The sequence below is a fragment of the Dreissena polymorpha genome, chromosome 8 (genome assembly GCF_020536995.1).
Source record: "Dreissena polymorpha isolate Duluth1 chromosome 8, UMN_Dpol_1.0, whole genome shotgun sequence".
NCBI lineage: Eukaryota > Metazoa > Mollusca > Bivalvia > Myida > Dreissenidae > Dreissena > Dreissena polymorpha.
In genome coordinates, this window is record NC_068362.1 from 41225186 (window position 1) to 41244192 (window position 19007).

General features: G+C 34.2%; 1 protein-coding gene across 9 annotated transcripts in view; it reads right to left on the bottom strand.

Annotated features, from left to right (window-relative positions):
• Positions 1 to 19007, bottom strand: part of LOC127841681 (uncharacterized) — a 255857-nt gene that overhangs the window by 214125 nt on the left and 22725 nt on the right. For 2 of the 9 annotated variants that reach the window (XM_052370738.1, XM_052370730.1), the window contains exon 5: positions 2099 to 2248. The exons of 4 other annotated variants lie outside the window; for them this stretch is intronic. In XM_052370738.1, the coding sequence (XP_052226698.1) occupies positions 2099 to 2143 (45 nt within the window). In that variant the 5' untranslated portion in view covers positions 2144 to 2248. Of the gene's footprint in view, positions 1 to 2098; positions 2249 to 2967; positions 3051 to 3462; positions 4124 to 6297; positions 8097 to 19007 lie in introns of those variants that run through there. 3 more of the 9 variants (XM_052370733.1, XM_052370734.1, XM_052370732.1) reach the window with 3 other exon arrangements.

Below are 19007 nucleotides of genomic sequence, written 5' to 3' on the forward strand. Positions count from 1 at the left end.
TAGGGGTCATCTGGGAGTCATGATCAATCTACCTATCAAGTTTCATGATCCTAGGCATAAGCGTTCTTGAGTTATCATCCGGAAACCATTTTACTTTTTCGGGTCACCTTGACCTTGACCTTTGACCTAGTGACCTGAAAATCAATAGGGGTCATCGGCAAGTCATGGTCAATCTACCTATCAAGTTTCATGATCCTAGGCATAAGCGTTCTTGAGTTATCATCCGGAAACCATTTTACTATTTCGGGTCACCGTGACCTTGACCTTTGACCTAGTGACCTGAAAATCAATAGGGGTCATCTGCCAGTCATGATCAATCTGCCTATCAAGTTTTATGATCCTAGGTATAAGCGTTCTTGAATTATCATCCGGAAACCATTTTACTATTTCGGGTCACAGTGACCTTGACCTTTGACCTAGTGACCTCAAAATCAATAGGGGTCATCTGCGAGTCATGATCAATGTACCTATGAAGTTTCATGATCCTTGGCCTAAGCCTTCTTGAGTTATCATCCGAAAACCACCTGGTGGACGGACCAACCGACCGACCGACAGACCGACCGACCGACATGTGCAAAGCAATATACCCCCTCTTCTTCGAAGGGGGGCATAATAATATTATTATGTCTTAACACGTATGTATCACACATAGTAACCTTATTTTAAAATCGTATCAATAACAAAAAAGATAATAATTCCCTTGTCACAGCCAGGCTTTATTTTTCGCAATGATTGTTGTATTGACCATGACGCTTCACTTTTCCATTCTTTATAAGTTTTCCCATAAACACTTTACAAGCACTTGCACAATCTTAACCAATATGTGTATGTTTTAAAGCTTATGACTTATCAAATCTTAAACTGTTGCATATTAATGCAGGGTTCGACACTAAGGCACGTCCGACAGACACTGTCTAGTAAGATCGGTGGTCGGGCTAGTAAAACTGTGGGCTAGCTTGTCAGACTGGTCGTACATACAAAATCTATACTGATTCATATGACTATAACTAACCGAAAACATTTTTCTCTTAATGTGTAAAATAACTATTGTATCCATTATTAACATCAGAACAAAACTAGCATATATAAATTAACGCGGAGCGTTCACATGATTCATCGCTATTTTTAGACGCGAAGGAGAGCTTTCCGCAGAAATAGCTTGTTTCCATTGGTAAAGTTGTCATGAATATTAACCCTTTGCATGCTGGGAAATTTGTAGTCTGCTAAAATGTTGTCTGCTGAATTTCTAAAATTAGCATTTTCTTCAATTTTTTTCAAAGAATACTATCAGAATAGCAAAGAGTTTGGATCCAGATGAGACGCCACGTTCTGTGGCGTCTCATCTGGATCCAAACTGTTTGCAAAGACCTTCAAAATTCGGTTCCAGCACTGAAAGAGTTAATGATTTTCTGCAGTGTTGTAAAACTTTACATGTTTTTACGACTTCTATCGAAAATCGGTATCGTCAATGTAAACATTTTGGCGTAGCAGACCATAGAATGTAATTTAAAGAATGGCTTTGTTCAAGATTGGATTTTCGTCCGACAAATAAGTTAATAAAGAAGAATCCGACGGTAAAACTGACACAGATTATGATGGAAAAGGGCCTTGGAGCTGTGATAGCATGGAGCACAGCGGTCAAGGAGGCCAGAATTTGATAACGTTCAATAAATGTCACCTGCTGTACAGACATCATTTGTTTAACTGGTGATAAACAGTGAAATTACAACAAACAATTTATGTTGTTAAATAGTTTTATTTTATTTTTTACTCTGTGAATCAAAATAACTTTCTTGTGTTCACTAATTATTTTCTGATAAAACCTGATTAAACAGTTACACGACACAATTCTGTTTATTTGCTATGTCATTTATGGTCTAGTAGACATCAGATTCGGGCTAGTACATTTTAAGAGGAGCTGGTCCGATGGTCTGGCTGTAAAAAAAAGTTAATGTCGAACCCTGTAATGTCCACTGGATGGCGTGAGCGATATAATGGGAATGTGTTTACACTTCTCCACTGTAACGCCGGGTACAGAAATACGCACAATTAACTAAACACTCTAACTGCTGTCCTACATATTTAGTATTTTACATACGCTTTCTAAAGCTGTCCGCACATGAGCTTCTTTGACTGCTGTCATTCCCTTTCCTTTGTATATTATAGGCAGTTTTTCAGGCAGATTTTTGCGAGGAACTCATCGGGTGGGTTGCAACTTCAATAACTTTTCTTTTTGAGGACCAGTTGTCTGCAAAAAAAACAACAAAAAACACTAGTCAAACGAAACAATTTTATGCAAATGTAACACTGGCAGCTCCAAAATGTGGGGCAGAATCCCAACAAAGGCACTGACAGTTACAAGTTTTTTGAGTGGATATATAATAAATATATGAGCGTCGAAACTGATCTGTAACTGACCGTCCTGAAAATATACAAATTATCAATACGCATATTTAATAATAAGGTTACAAGATATAGGTGGTTAACGTGGTAACCATACTCAATAATTATACATACACATCAAACTAAAATTCATCTTTAAAACATAAATGGTATGCTGTGTGTTGGTTCCAATCAACATACATGTATTAACATACAAATGGCATATTAAGATAACATATTAATTATCTTAAAACATAGGTATCCTGAAAACAACACAGTGACAATAACAATAGTGTTTATACATCGTTACTTTGACAAACTGCACATATTACTAACGGAGTATAAACTACTCTTGACCTGGTCTCTCTCAGCCTTGGGGGAGGTTAGCACTGTGACTGATGTAATATTAATATTACAAGGTGAAAGTGATGTGCAAGTTACTGCAACAACCAAATTTTTACCAATGTAAATGTTATTGACAGCCCAAGAGTTTTATCAAAAAGGAAAGAAGAAAATAGAAGCGAGTTGGGCCATTAATGCAGGAAATACACAGGGACAGATACTTTTAAACAAAGATTACCATACCTGTCACAAAGATGTTATACAATCTCAAAACGTAAAACCAAGTATTATAAACCGGAACTTCTGCGTGTCTAACTAGTCACAACCGATACACCACCTTATATACAAGAAATTGGTTACACAACACTAATTTTATAGACCTGTTACACAAACATCAGTGAATGAATTTTGTTTAGATTAATACCGTCAATTCAATAGTGGCTACGCTCTAACTTAAATATTACATAATTTAACATAAAAGAAAAATATTCATTTTCAGCCTTAACACATATCATGGACGGTACATTTTCCGCACCTCTTAACTTTTAAAACTTCAATATATAAAATCATCGTCGGATACCCACGACTAATTCATTCCGTTACTCTCCAGCATTAGCCATGGGAATGCTGGAGAGTAACGGAATGAATTAGTCGTGGGTAACCGACGATGATATAAAATTGGAAGTAGTGAAAAATATGTATATTATTATATTTGATAAATAACTTGTTTTTACATACCTGGCAACGGTAAATGACGTGTTAATCCTGTTTTGATAACAAATTTGAGCAAGTTTCTACCACTTACATATCATGTTAAATGTAATTGTAACTGTAATTGCCACCAAAACAAAGTGTACCTTTTTCGAACCTTTTTTGTAAAACACTACTTTCAATGATCGCTTTTTATTAGATTTAACTAAACCGTGTGTCAGACGGCCTTAGAGGGATCTTTGAACATTACCTCATAAAAGATTTCAACAAGAACAGATAATCTTGATACAAGTGGCATTACAAAACACTTTATAACGGCGATAATTCACTCACGATTATTGGTTAACAAAACTTGAAATAGGCAAACCAAAATCTCAATATAATGTTTGTAATGCACGCCTGAGTGCAATGCGGTATTGTACTGTTCTGTTCTGATTTGTATAACGTGTTGAATAACCGTGTCAATTACCGCCTATAGACCCACTCCCAACTGATCCTGTTTTTGTGGCGAGAAGATAACGACGATAATGTCAATTGACAAAACTTAAATTTTATTTGTAAAAACTAAGGTACTGGTTTACTTTGCGTATTGACATTTCATTGATTCCCGATGCCGGCGTGGCATGTTGTTTAAAGTAGGCAATAGTGTGGATCGTCATGAAGTTGAGATATGAAATTTGTATAATCTACCCCATGAAAACTGCATTTAATTAATTTAATAAAGTTTCATGGACATCTTTACAATTTAAATGTCAAACCGAATGTTCAGTAGGTTACCAAGTGACACGTAAACTACGCATACATATTTAAAGTGCCTATAATCATGTACATGGTGTGTTATGTATATCTAATACTTTATCTATTTTCTTTAAATTATTGAGCAACAATTTTGCCGACAACACAGAATTTTCATGCATCATGCCTTGTGGTGGGCCGGAATTGAATAATTTCCTAGGCCTAATTGATCCACAGTCGCCAATTTGATTTCTATGTTTAATTGGATTGAGTTGTTCAAGCTTTGAAAAAGCTAGTTGCCCCGCTTTTTAGCACAACTGTAACCAACTTTTGAAGTTGAGTTTCCTGGGCTTAAATCTACTTGCCCCAGGCTAACAGGCAACCACTAAATCTGTAAGTTATTCATGATGAAAAATCTGACAGTGTTTTGAGCTCATTCGATTTGCAAGTCTGAAGACATTAAAGGGACCTTTTCGCGTTTTGGTAAATTGACAAAATTAAATTATTTAATAATTTGTAGAGTTTTGTTGTTGTCGTAATATTTTTTCATGCTACGAGGATTGATCATTTAAAGTATAAAATACATCTCTCATTGTATGGCCGAGTGGTCTAAACGATATACTTTTATTCCAGGGGTCAGTGGTTCGAGCACAGTTGATGGTAACTTTTTGTTTGTCTTTTAATTGTAATCTTTTTAATGGAGATTTGAAGACCCAATGTTTACATGTATCAATATTAAGTATTTAATGACAAACTGTGAATAGGTCCATTAAAGATGTTTACTAAAAATGTCACAAGGTAAAAATTCAGACCTCATTGGTTGTTCATTTGATATAAAAGTGATTTTTTTATTTGCCTTGTCTGCGAGGTTAATTTGAAGTTATTACCACTTTATCTTTTGTTATTCAAATCATTAATAGAAAATATAATTTAAGCTTCATTTTTGGATAAAAGGGCTTAATGCATATGCATTAATTGTCATCAATTCAATACAAACGAAGAACTGAAAACTCACGACCTATGACCTTGAATTGTGACCTTTCACCTTCTTTCATGAAATTTATTAGTGGCGCATTACTACAAAGTGATATTAAAGTCCCCATAATAATGGAAAAGATACAGAGCCTACACCAATTTCGGACATAATTCCCCCAGACACCCACTCTGACTAAAGGTCAAACAGTGTGACTACCATGTGGCTTTCTACAGTAGCATAAACATGAAAAATGGTGTGAAACAATCCCTTAAATTGCTGATTACCAGTGGATTTAATATTTCCCCTTAAATAACTTTTTTTGAAGACACTTAAAAATTTCTCATTATAGAATTTAAATATGGATCTCTATTTAGACAATTACATTTAGTCCAAGGCTTCAAGTGCTTTGGCAGTCATGATAAGATTAGAACGCAATTTAATTGAGTGTAAATATATTTTAAATTGCCTGTCACACAAAGATGTTGACAGAGCAGTCATGTAATCAATATATTATGACCTCAAGTGAGGGTAATTTCATTTGTAGAGCTATTGAAAAGTTTGACAACTGATTAATGTTTAAGCGTCATAATTGGACCACAGAACATTTGGAGGAACATAATTTCCACTATAATTATTCAGACGTGTTATCAACTGAAAGGATCAACTTAGCAATAAAATGTCTGTGCTATTAGGGTACTCAAGAGAAATATGGTTTAAGTTTTCAAAGATAGCTTCCACATTGCTTCCTATTCAGTTCTTCCATATTCTCAAGGGAATATTCAATTGAAATTGTCAAACGTTTACCGCTAAGCAACACACACTTCTGATCTTTAAACACTTCCCGTTTTCAATGGAAAAGAACGCTTTCAAATGACACGAATTAATTGCGTGTGCAATATAAATTTGCGCCCGTTTTCGGACTGATTTGCTAGATTTTGTTTCTTGAAATGTTTTTTTTCATTTTTGCAATATAAAATCCATTGCATGCTATGCATGGTTGTGCGCCAAAAACGGAAAACTACAGTATAATTAAATAATGCAATACAACTTTTTTATATGGTGTGTTGCAATTACTTTTTACTGAAATGTAATTTTAGCTGTGCTACTAATGTCCCCTGTACTATAAAGGTTGACTCGGCAAAAGGTCTTACCATGGGTCATTTGACTCCTGGTTGTTTATGTCTAATGAAATCCCTTTCGAAGGCCTTCAGAGTTGGACCACCTTCAGACTCAGACGAACTTAAGAGTGAAAACCACCTTCAGAGTTGGACACCTTCAGACTTAGACGACGTTCAGAGTGAGAACCACCTTCAGAATTGGACCACCTTCAGAGTTGGATGACCTACAGAGTTGGACGACCTTCAGAGTTAGACGACCTTTAGAGTTAGACGACTTTCAGAGTTGGACGACCTTCAGAGTTGGACGACCTAAATTGTTGGACGACCTTGGGTGATTTTGTAGTACTGTGACAAGCTGTGGACTTACATATTCCTGAACATATCATGGATCTTGGAGGCTTGATTTGTATATTCTGATAAATAAAATTACACTTACAGTTTTTACATTATATTAATGTACTGATTGTATTACTGTGAAACCATTATTATTCGTCAGACATTAATTTTCGTCTTTTTCGTCCTTCGACCGATGGACGAATTCAAGATCCTAACGAACAATCATGTCCCATATTTGAACCAAATAAGACTGAATTACCGTAGGCATAAGTCATTTAAATCCAGCGTAATCCTTGCATATACACAGGGCTCGAAATTAACACTCGCACACTCGTAAAATGCGAGAAAAAAAGATTGCAAGATAAGTTATAAGCCACTAGTATTTTTTGCAAGTAAGGAAATAGTGAAAAAAAACACGAGTTATATTGCTAAATGCGTTCGACGGCGTGAACGCTAAACCGTAGGTCAATAATTTTTTGAACGTCCGAATACCATATGCGGAAGCGCGCACCTTGTTTGTAGACTGGTATACATATAGTACAGATACCCGGATGGTATTGATACAAAAAACATGAAACAGTCGACTATTCACACTCAAGTTAAATCTGGTTTTGACTGACATTTCCTGTAAAACGCGAATGCAACAAGGCTGTATCGAATGCGTCGACTTCGTTTAGGTATAATAGTGTTGATTAGCGCTAATTGTTAACAACTTTATCACCAATTGTGTGTATTGTGTTTTTCAGGGCTGTTGTAGATTACTGACAATACTATTAAACGCAATTAAAATATGACGATGTGTGATCAACACCTGACTGAAATATATTCTGCGCTTTTGTTACAAATTAATAAAGAACATATTGATTTGTGTTTGGTTGTCCGTGATTGTAATGGAAAAAGACTAATTGGCAATTGGCTTCGTTGTTTAAAACACTCGTTAGCTGTTATTCAGTCCCACTTATCCGCTAATCATTACAAAGAAATAATAAGTGACAGTTACTATCACCTGAAATAACAGACTTGTTAATTGTTTGGCATATGCCAAACAAGGCCCACCTCCTGCAAGTGACTACCAAGTGTCACCTCTCTTTCCCCAACACGATTTTTTCGCAACCGCGTATTACATGTATTACAAACAAATCGGACGCTTTTTTTCAAAACCAGAAATGGACGAATTTAAGTACTGACGAAATAGTCATTTTTTTAAAAAGGATGAACTTTCGTGCTGAAGAAAATAAATGGTTTCACAGTATTATAGGATGAAGCGTCAATACACTGTCCGTTATAACGATGTGATACAAGTAAAAATCGCCAACATTGTTAGTTCTATTAAGAAGAAACATGCGGAAATAAAGCCCAAGTTTTGCATATCCTTCATAAAGAAATACATGTTTAACATGAATAATAATCAACTGAAATGATCCAACAAACAGACTAAACGAATCTGTCACATGAAATCACATCAACCAGTCCTCCTTGTACCTTTTCAACCCACTGGTGGTTAGCGTGTGGCTATGGTATTAATTAGTAAAAACATCATTTTGAATAATCGAATTATAACGAAAAATCAACTTCTCTGAAAAACAAAATTCACTACATATATATATATATATATATATATATATATATATATATATATATATATATATATATATATATATATATATATATATATATATATATATATATATATTCACACATATGGCCAGTTACGGGGTCTCTGATTTAGAAATAGGTTATGGGGTTCCCACTTTAAATACATGTATCTCCATACCCTTTTTTATCCGATATAAACACGAATTAAGGTATATAGGGGTACCTACTATTATTATTGTATATAAATACGTCATTTATTTAACGTCTTATACAAGGAAATATATAGCGAACTTATTTGCGAGGTATATACAATTTCAATTTCAGACCTGATTGTGGTTTTCGATTTAAGACCTTATTGTGAGATTTGATTGCATTACCTCCCCTACACCCCCCTCATAGTAATTAAAGGAGCCTAGAATGCGGGGTTGTATATAGACCCCGTTTTTTATATTGACCTCGTAAGTACAGTCTGAAAACTACCGAGACCGCGTAACTGGCACTATATATTAGTATATATATATATATATATATATATATATATATATATATATATAACCAGGTATGGAACTCAAAATCAACCGAAAACTGGGTGCATCGCTTTGAACATCAATAACTTCATCAAGTGTGCAGCTATTTCCATGCGCATGGTCTTAGGAAACGCAGAAATGAATTGAATTGCCTTTCTTGCAATGTACATATCTTGCAATATGTTTACAAATGTTGTGTCACATTTTAAGAAATAACACGATACACAACTCGCACGACCTACTAGCCATCGATCAGACACGATCGAAGACTGAAATCTTCACGGAGTAAACGACATTTTCCCGGCAAAGTTCACGGACATAGGTACCATAATTCAATAAAAAGTATAAAAAAAACATTCTTACCGTTCTTTCTGTTACATTATGCATCAAGTTATTTTACGGTAAATGGCTAATCTTGATTACTTTGTTGCCGGTACTTTTGAGAAAAGGTATATGTTTTCTCGTGTTTACATTCTGATTTTCACATGACGTATACTGCGTTTAAGCTGCTGTTCTTCAAACTTGGATTTTCGCTCATTTTAAGTGGATCTGTGCACTTTTTAACAATCAAAAGAGGTTTAAGAATCTATGCTGGAACACTATTAAGCTCCTTCCCAGTCATTACTCAGTCATTATTTATGTGATTGAATGGTGTCTTTTTTTTAACGGCCGTAATATATCCATTTTAAATCGTACAATATTTGAGTTAAATAAACTTAACAAGAAAAATCATAATATTTGCAAACATTAAATGTCAGTAGCATTTGATACAAATATAAATATCTGAATCAAGCTTCTAAAATTAAGACATTAAGTTTCAAACATTTCGTGTCATCTTTCGAGTCAAAATTTTGCAATATATGAATGTTATTAGTGCATAATACGGGTATATTTATTTAAATGAAAGCTGTCAATTACAAAGTGCAAACACACCAAAACGACCCCGTTTACAACTACCGTTACCAGCGAAAAACTGAAAATGAAACAAGCAAAGATAAATTATCTAAGACATCAGATGATATAGGTACATAAATATGAAGCTGAATTGTAAACTTTTACTTTCCCTAGATTGTCTGACAATCAGTACATGTTTCATTTAATCTTAAGTGCTATACTTGAGATTAAAAACTAAATGTTTTACAACTGACACCAGCGATTTCAAAGACGAGTTTTGAATGTTAGTTACTATAGTCTTTATAAATCATGTTACCCCTGGTGCATGATTTGAACAAACCCAAGGTGGTAGAAGACCATCTTCATCTTGTCACCAGCTCTTAATTCACCCATCGTTTGTGTGACACACATGGGACCCTATGTTAATCATATTCACGGTAATAACACGTATTCTACTTATGACACACACACATAATTTATATATAAATTGTATGGAGTATATCAATTGTATAGAGATGATGAGTCACTTAGCTGATCATCTAGGCACACTTGTAATGTGAGGACATCTGAAAATGTATTACCCTGAGTTGCCTTTTTTGAAGGCATTATACACATAAACTATTTAGCTCTTTAATTTTCAAATGCAAACCCATGCATAAACAATGCAAGGAATGTACATGAACAACGTGTTCAATAACGGTTAATAAATATATTAAGAAACTGTTTCTAATCGCAATCAAGAACTGTGCATAACATGTTTCAGAAAGATTCATGAATAAGTTCAATACATGTGTTCAAAAACGAATATAAATGACTCATGGCTATTCATAAAATAAAAACAATCTTTTAAACTTAAAGTTCATGAACCAAATGTTAATTAACATTTAGTTAATTTCATGATTAATACTGGGGATAAATACACAGTAAAAGTACTTTGTAGTTACTCAAGTACAGTTCATGGTATTTTTAGAAAATTTCTGTAAATCTTGCAAAAAACTTGGCATTATGTTATTTCAATAACAAACTTGTTACAGTGTACCATGTAGGGTCCATTTTTTGTTGCATTTTTAAACAGTGTGACCAAAGAAAAAATGACTAATAATAAATAATAACTAATCTCGTTTCGCAATATTTTCAATTGTTATTAAGTAACAAAACAGCTTAACTATTGTGATAAATAGCATCTTATAATTTAGGGTCATGTTGAATGCATTATCCTCTCAGTTTAATCTTTTAAGTCAACATATTTATTTAACTCGTATGCATGGGAAGTTAGATTTTTTAGGTCCTTTACAGGTCATTAACTTAATGTTTATGATTTTGTTGAATCTTGATCATGACGTCCAAAGGTTGAGTTCATGAATTGTTCATGAACTGACTATGCTGTTAATTAATAGTTCATGAACAGGCATTGTATCTTTCTCGGGGGCAGAAACATTTATTGTCAAGATTTACTAGTACAGAAATAAATTTAAAAATTAAGTATTATGAACACCAACTTGAAGAGAATTTAATTAGAAGTACAAGACAATTGAAAATTGTTAACTGAATAGGATTACTGTACTTGTAATTTGATTCCATTCCAAGCATGGGGCTATTTATCATGGATGTTATGAGTGTACAACTTGTAATCAAAGCATTCAACGGGTTTCAATACTGATCCCGGAAAAGCAAGAGTTTAGAAAAACCCACTAATCACCCCGGTACAAACAACGCTGGTCCATTAAATCAACCAATGATAGCTTACTTTAAATAATAACGGTTCATACGGTGTGTGATTTTGAAAGGATTATAAATGGGTCATGTTTATTTGTACCAGCAGATTAGTGTTTTTTTTTCAAAAAGTTGCTTTTTCCGGGATACATATATTTCGCAAAGCGTTATACAATGCAGTCATTTAGAAAATATTGCACGCAGATCCATAAACTTGCATGTATATAACCGTATTCAACCATTACGAAATATCCTGTTGATAGTTATGACAACTTAAGTGTAGATAATCAATATTGTGTGGTTATTACGAAGCATGTGGTTATTTGACGAGACCATCGTTAACCATAAATGTACTCACTTGGGAGATTGAATTTTAATTTTGAATTTTTTTCTTACATATTTCAAATATAATTGGACCATAGAATAATATGAAATGTGTTATTTGCACTCAAAGTTGTCAAATAATTTATTCAACTCAAAAGATCGAATGTTTTGCAAATCGCATACTAAAGAGAAATATATAAATACAGCTCCTATTGTTCTGTTTCCAAATAAACATTTATTAAACTCACATGAATGAAAATGGGATAAGTGACGTCCCATGGCGTCACTTCTATTTATAGAGGATGTTTTCAATACACAGGCGTTGTGTCAATTAGTTACATAGCTGGGTCATTGCAATGGCACTTGTAATATGTAAGATTGATGTTGAATCAATAGTCATACCTTTGATGAGTTGGTACTCAAGAAAAAATCCATTCTGTTAAAAACAAAACAATTTCAATTTAATTGCGTCAAAATACAATAATCTGCGGCTATTGAAATCTCTAGTCATATTTAGAAATGCGTAACAATAAACAAAATTGATCATAACCGATTATCCCAGTACCATAGACTCTCTTTCAACAAAAAAACACACCATAAAATCAGAAAGTGTCGTCCTTCAATATCATATGCGCATTACAAAGGCTTATCAGTGTGCACAGGCTAATCTGGGGCATCGCGTATTTGTTTATTGTCTAATCCATGACATGTACAATATATACAGATACAATACACTATGTCAAACATGCAAGGCCAATCTTTACAGATTTGTAATATACATTTTTTTAAATATGTAACAAATTGACAAATAAGTATTATTTTCATACGTGTTGATTATATGATACATCATAAAAAACATATTGCCATTGTCAACCTTTGATAAAACAACTGCCATTAAATAATACACATTCCTAAAATACTGGATATTTTAGATCGAAGCACTAATGCGCATATTGAAAATTATTTTGAAAGAACAAATACCAGCTAGAATTAGATCCTAAGTGGAAAGGTTGGCAATGATTCTCTGTATTAAAGTTAAAATATATTTTCAGATAAGAAATATTACATAATTGACAGTGTGAAAATATATTTCTTTTAAGACAAAAAGCAGTTAATATTTATTACGTCCGTATCAATAACCTGAATTATAAATATAGATCAAAAAGCTCCAGTAACAATTACTTAGATATCACCATGACAATATTAGTTGCTTTTTAACTGCAAAAGGAACAACTCCAAAGATCTTGATACAACAACAGTTTGCTATCACCAAGCATTATAGATTTATCTCCCTTATAACAATTATAGCGATAGATTTTGCCATAAAATATATAGGAAACGTGATTGCTGCACATGATATATAACCATGTAAGAAATAATAAATATGTAATGGATACAAGTATTAACCCGGAATCTAATAGTATATTGAAATAAATATCTATATTATAAATGCTAACTTAATGATAATTTATCATTTATATTATGCAGCCATAACATATCCTTATAGAACTATAAGTCCTTCAGCCAAGTACCCAGAATTGAGGTGGGATGTACCAGTAAAGGGGGCAAAACTACACCTATATATCTTGGAAGATTCATGCCAGTAACATATGAAAATGGTTGATAACAGTCTGGTACTGGCAGCTTTTGGTATTTTTTTCTCCTTTGAAGATGGCGCCTCGATCAGCTTAATTTTCATAAATTGTCTGGGAGAAATTGAACCGAAGTAGTGTCAATATACACTTTGACCCCCCAAAAATGGCTACGAAACGTATTTTAACTGATCCTGGTAGGTTAGAAGGTCCTTAAAAACATAATAGAATTTTATAACAATCGGATCTCCGGAAAGTTGTTTTTTCAAGATGGCCGCCAAGATGGCCGCCAATACCTATTAATGATCATAACTATGTCACTATCCAATCAAATTTGGTGAATTTGGTGTCTATACCTGGGTTTCAAGGGGCAAAAAACACATAATGATCATCAGAAAGTGTTTAAGTTTAATATAGTACACACACATTCAACATGGCGTCGAAAATGGCCGCCAAGAGGGCCGCCAAAACCTATTTATGATCATAACTATGTAACTATCAACTTAAATTTGATGAATTTGGTGTCTATACACAGGTTTCAGGGGGCAAAGAACACATTAAGATTATCAGACAAAGAGTAGGTTAATTATGTTAGACAGAAATTTAACATGGCGTCCTAAATGGCCGCCAAGATGGCCGCAAAGATGGTCGCCAAAACTTATAAAATGATCATTACTATGCTACTATCCCCTCAAATTCGACGCTTTTGGTGTCTATACATAGGTTTCAGGGGGTAAAGAATACATTAAGATCATCAGACACTGTTTAAGTTTATTATATTACACACAAATCCAACACAGCGTCCAAAATGGCCGCCAGGATGGCTGCCAAAACATATTTATGATTATTAAATATAACTGTGTAACTATCAACTCTCATTTGATGAATTTGGTGTATATACCCAGGTTTCAGAAAACAAACAACACATTAATATCACATTTATATCATCAGACAAATGTAAGCTAATTATGTTACACAGAAATCCTACACGACGTCCAAAATGGCCATCAACACAATACGAAGGACCACAGGTCCATAACTTGTATCTCAAACCTGATGGTTGTTATGTAAAATGCAATTGTTTAGGAGACAAGAAACACTTCAATCGAATTGAGGTTATCACTAAGGAGTTGAATAATCATAAATTCCAATTTACGACATTTTGAAGAGAGAGTGAACCAGCACATGACTTCATGATAGGATCAGGTTTTACTAACTTCAGTAGACTTGATTTTTTTACCCGTTGCTGAAAATTATTGAATATTAATTACAGCCTGAATAAGCATGAGTTCTTTCAAAAGGTTAATATTATACACTTTGCGTTCCTTTTACTATTTATTTACATAAAATCAGAAGTAGATGGTCTTATTGTCCCTTTCGGAGTAATGCAGGATCAACATGAGCAAATCTGTATCCTCGCCCAACAACGTTTTGGTTCTACGATTGTTATACTGTATTTAACAATTGGAACGTCTGCATCCCCTGAAGACAGAACAACATAGCATCCCATTTTAGTCAGAGTTGTGCTGATCATAGCAATCATGCCGGCCCTGTTTTTGTCACAAGACAAAAAGTCTTCCTTTTTTACATGAGCATTCTGTTTCTTTGCTGAAACTCACAATATGATTCACGTTTCCGGTGCATTTTGTCTTTGTAATAACCACTGTCTTCGTAGCCATCAAACCCCACTATCGCTTTTCCGTAATGCCTTTCACTGAATCTACATAAGACTCGGCTATTGCGTTATATGAGTCGCCCTTCCCCATGGTTAACGATGCAGCAAAGTGCCGCCATCATGCATCTGTTCCATGAATACAGTTAATAACAGCCTCACATGATGTGTGTACAGCATACTCTCAAACTGCCTGAGCATCTGAGGCTTATCTGCTGTACAAAGTGTGTTCTTGGCTTCAAAGAAGGCAGCAGGATGGGAGCTCAGATCATAAGACAATACGACTGCAAGGAAAGGATCTCCATATTTTGACACCACCAGAAAACGATGGAACAGAAGAGCAGGATCAAAAGCATTGTCAGAAGCGATCTTAACAGCCAAGTTATTCCAAAGAGATTTGGCTCTGTATTTTCTCGTGAATTTATAAGCAAAGACCGACTTTCATATGATATCTCTAATGATTGTTTTCCCAACCGCCTCAATTGCATGAACATTCACATGTGACCCAGCCACTATCCCATTGACCATGTTTCTGAGAGTAGGGTCAGCTATGTATGGTTAGCAGGTTGTAATCTGTGTCTGCATTTATTCTAGATCAGAAGAATCCCCTTTGATGCACGCTTCAGTTGAGACTTTGTTTTGTGGACTTGTAGTATAGGTCAGGTCTGTGAAATCCTGCATCGCACTGTTGTGCTCGGATGTTGCAGATAGGGTCTAAGGGGTTTGCATTTCCTCAGTAATATCACTGCCGCGAGTTAGACCACATGTGCTCTATAAAAAACATCATCAAAGTTTGCTCAAAAACAAGATCAAGTCCTAGCCCAGCCCAGCATCAATGGCTCCTACAAACAACGTGATAACCAATACCGAACTTTCGATAAACGTCCGGGTGCGTTTCCTCTAGGTTGCTTATTTGCTGCAGATATATGTAATAATACGCAGATTGCAGGTAATGTATCCAGCAGCAGCTATTTTAAGATGGATAGCAAATTGGGCACTGCCTAATGCATCAACCAACACCCAATACGATATGCTTCAATCATCACCCTTGAATTGTTTATCATAAGCTAATAATTCAGCCATACTATGTTTGTCTCTGAGGTCTGGGCAATTTTATGTTTCTACTTCTCTGTAGCCCTCTCGAGTTTGATCAAAATCGCATAATATATAATCTGCTTGCGTCGTTTTGTCCCTAAAAAGAGAAGAGTACAAATCCTTGGCATGATCCAGCAGCATCTGAATGTCTGGATCTTCCTTGGTCATTTCGGCTGAAAGCTGGCTGTGTATGCAATTTTCAACCAGAAGATGGTCCCGTGAAGTCCTCTGGACAGCTTTTCGTGTCACAATGTGCACACAAGCATTTCTCAATAGACAGCCTCAAGTATGTTTTGAGAGCGGTTTCTTCCGTGAGGGATCCTTTGCCCCCCCCCCCCCCGCAAGTTCATACGTTTATGAAACATCCCAAATTCTGAACAACATTTTCAACTACTTTGTGGAGCGTCAATGATGATTTCGACAACTTTCCAATACAAGGGTTGGTCAAACGTAACAATGGTGTGAAGGTTGTGGCAAGGTTGCAAACTAAGACTTATGTTGACAGAATGTTCGCATTGTCCCCATTGTACATATTAATCATAGGCAAGAATTTGACTGACAACAGCCCAGGGTACTGGCTTTGCTTATGCAAGATATGCATCATTCCCTGCCAATTCAGTGTTGCCATAAGCTGAAAAATATCGATCCTCTTGTCAAAATCCAGAAATTGCGGCAGGTCCAAACTATGGCGTTTCACATAACAAGCATCACGTCAAAAGTAATGGACTTGCGGTCTTTCGTATTGTGTCATTGGACGCCATGTGAGATTTCTGTGTAACATAATAAACTTAAACTATGTCTGACATTCGAAATGTGTTCTTTACCCCTCGAAACCTGGGTGTAGACAACAAAATCATCTAATTTGAGTGGATAGTTACATAGTTATAATCATTAATAGGTTGTGGTGGCCATCTTGGCGGCCATGTTGGACGCCGTGTTGGATTTTTGTGTAATATAGCAAATTTAAACAATGTCTGATAATTTTAATGTGTTCTTTGCCCGTTGAAACCTATATATATCCACCAAAATAATCAAATTTAAGTGGATATTTACATAGTTATGATCATTTATAGGTCTTTTTTGTTATTCCATTTTTTATTTCCATCGTAATATTTTTATTACATAATTGCAGAACATATACTGTATGAAATACATAGTTTTTAATATATTTGTTTCACATTTTTCTCGATATAATTATGATACAAAGCATCAGTGAAGACTATTGTTGGTGTGAATAAATATGTTTTAAGTTTCACCAACATGGAATAGAATCACAATGTTACATAAATATATGGATAGAAAAAAAAAACAACTAAAAATTAAAAAAAAAAAAAAAGGAAAGTGTATGTTGCTTTTGGGTAGGTGTACCTATGTTACAAATGTCCAGTGGGTATAAAATATATGTAATTTATTTTGTGTTGTCGCTATTAATTCCTCGAGTTTAATTCGATTATTAAAAAAAGATACAAAAGCATCTATTTGCGGTGTTGCTTTTTCCTGTTTGCATTTGAAGATAAAGTATTTAGCCAATAATATTACGGAGTTTATAACGTGTGCATTTTTGGAGTCAGCTATGGTGAAATTACAGAATGATATTTTTGCAAAATTTAGTTCAATGTTTTCTAACCTGTTTGATTTGTTGTCAATAAAGTTTTTGATATCCATCCAAAAATTTTGAATGAGATGACAATCCCAGAATACATGAATATTCGTTTCTGAGTACATATTACAAAAATCGCATAAGGTTGACGGAACAATATTGCATTTATGTAGGTAAGTGTTGTTTGGTAAAATGTGCATGAGATATTTATATTGGAAATTTTTAAGTTTGGTGTCAATAGTTAATTTAACTGATTGACTGAAGATAGTTCTTTGATTAATTTCTGGATTATTAAGCGTGTCTTTCCATTTGTCAAATTGTTTGAACTTTTCAGGTTTGTGTTTTAGTAAAAGAGATTTATAAACTAGTTTGCAAGCTTTTGTATGTTCTGTTATTTTGTTAAGCATGTATTCCGGGGTGGTATAAATGATATCGTTTACTTTTAGTTTATTTTTCCAATCGACGGGTATGCTTTTGACAATTTGATGGTATTTTATAAAATCTGCTTTATCTATTTCATAAAGAATTACTATATCTTGGAAACTGTAAAATTCTCTTTTTCTAAAATCATATATATGTTCAATATATTGAATACCTCTTTCGAACCATGTTTTAATAAAAAAAGTTTTATTTTCGTTTTTTATAAATGTATTATTCCAGATAATTTGCTTTTGTATTGGGATTTCATTTTTTTCTAATGAGACACTGAGCCATCCACAGAGGATGTTTTTTAAGAATTCGGATTTGATGTTAAGGTCTCTAACATCTTTTTCATGGTAATTTGATTTGAAAATTAACATTCCTCCATAGTTGTTTAGCATATTGGTATATATTCTAATCAGTTTTGAGTCGGGTTGAAATATAAATCTTTTCACCCAACTGGCTTTGAGGGATGTTAAGAATAGGTCAATGTCTAACATTTTTAAACCACCATCGGCATAATCTTGTATGATCTGCTTTCTGGCAATTTTATCAGGTTTTTCATCCCACAGAAATTTGAAACATAGTGTATTTATTTTTAAAATGATTTCTTAGGATGGATTTGGTAAAACTGTTAATGGATATACAAGCTTGGGTATTGCAAAGTTTTTTAAAACTTTGATTTTTCCAATTAACGATAGTTTCCACCGTTTCCATTTATTCAAACAAGTTTCAAAAGCATGAATTTTTTCAGGAAAATTTAATAACATTATTTCTGTTGGTTCGTTACTAAATTCTATCCCTAAAGTTGAGGCGTGTTTAGAGTTCCAAATGAATTGTTTATGTTTGCAAAACTCGATTGGGTTATTTTTGAATGCCCCTATTTTAAGTATTTTACATTTCTGTCTGTTTAATGTAAGTCCGGATATTTCTGCAAATTCTTCTATGATTTTTATTAAGGTTTCGAACGATGT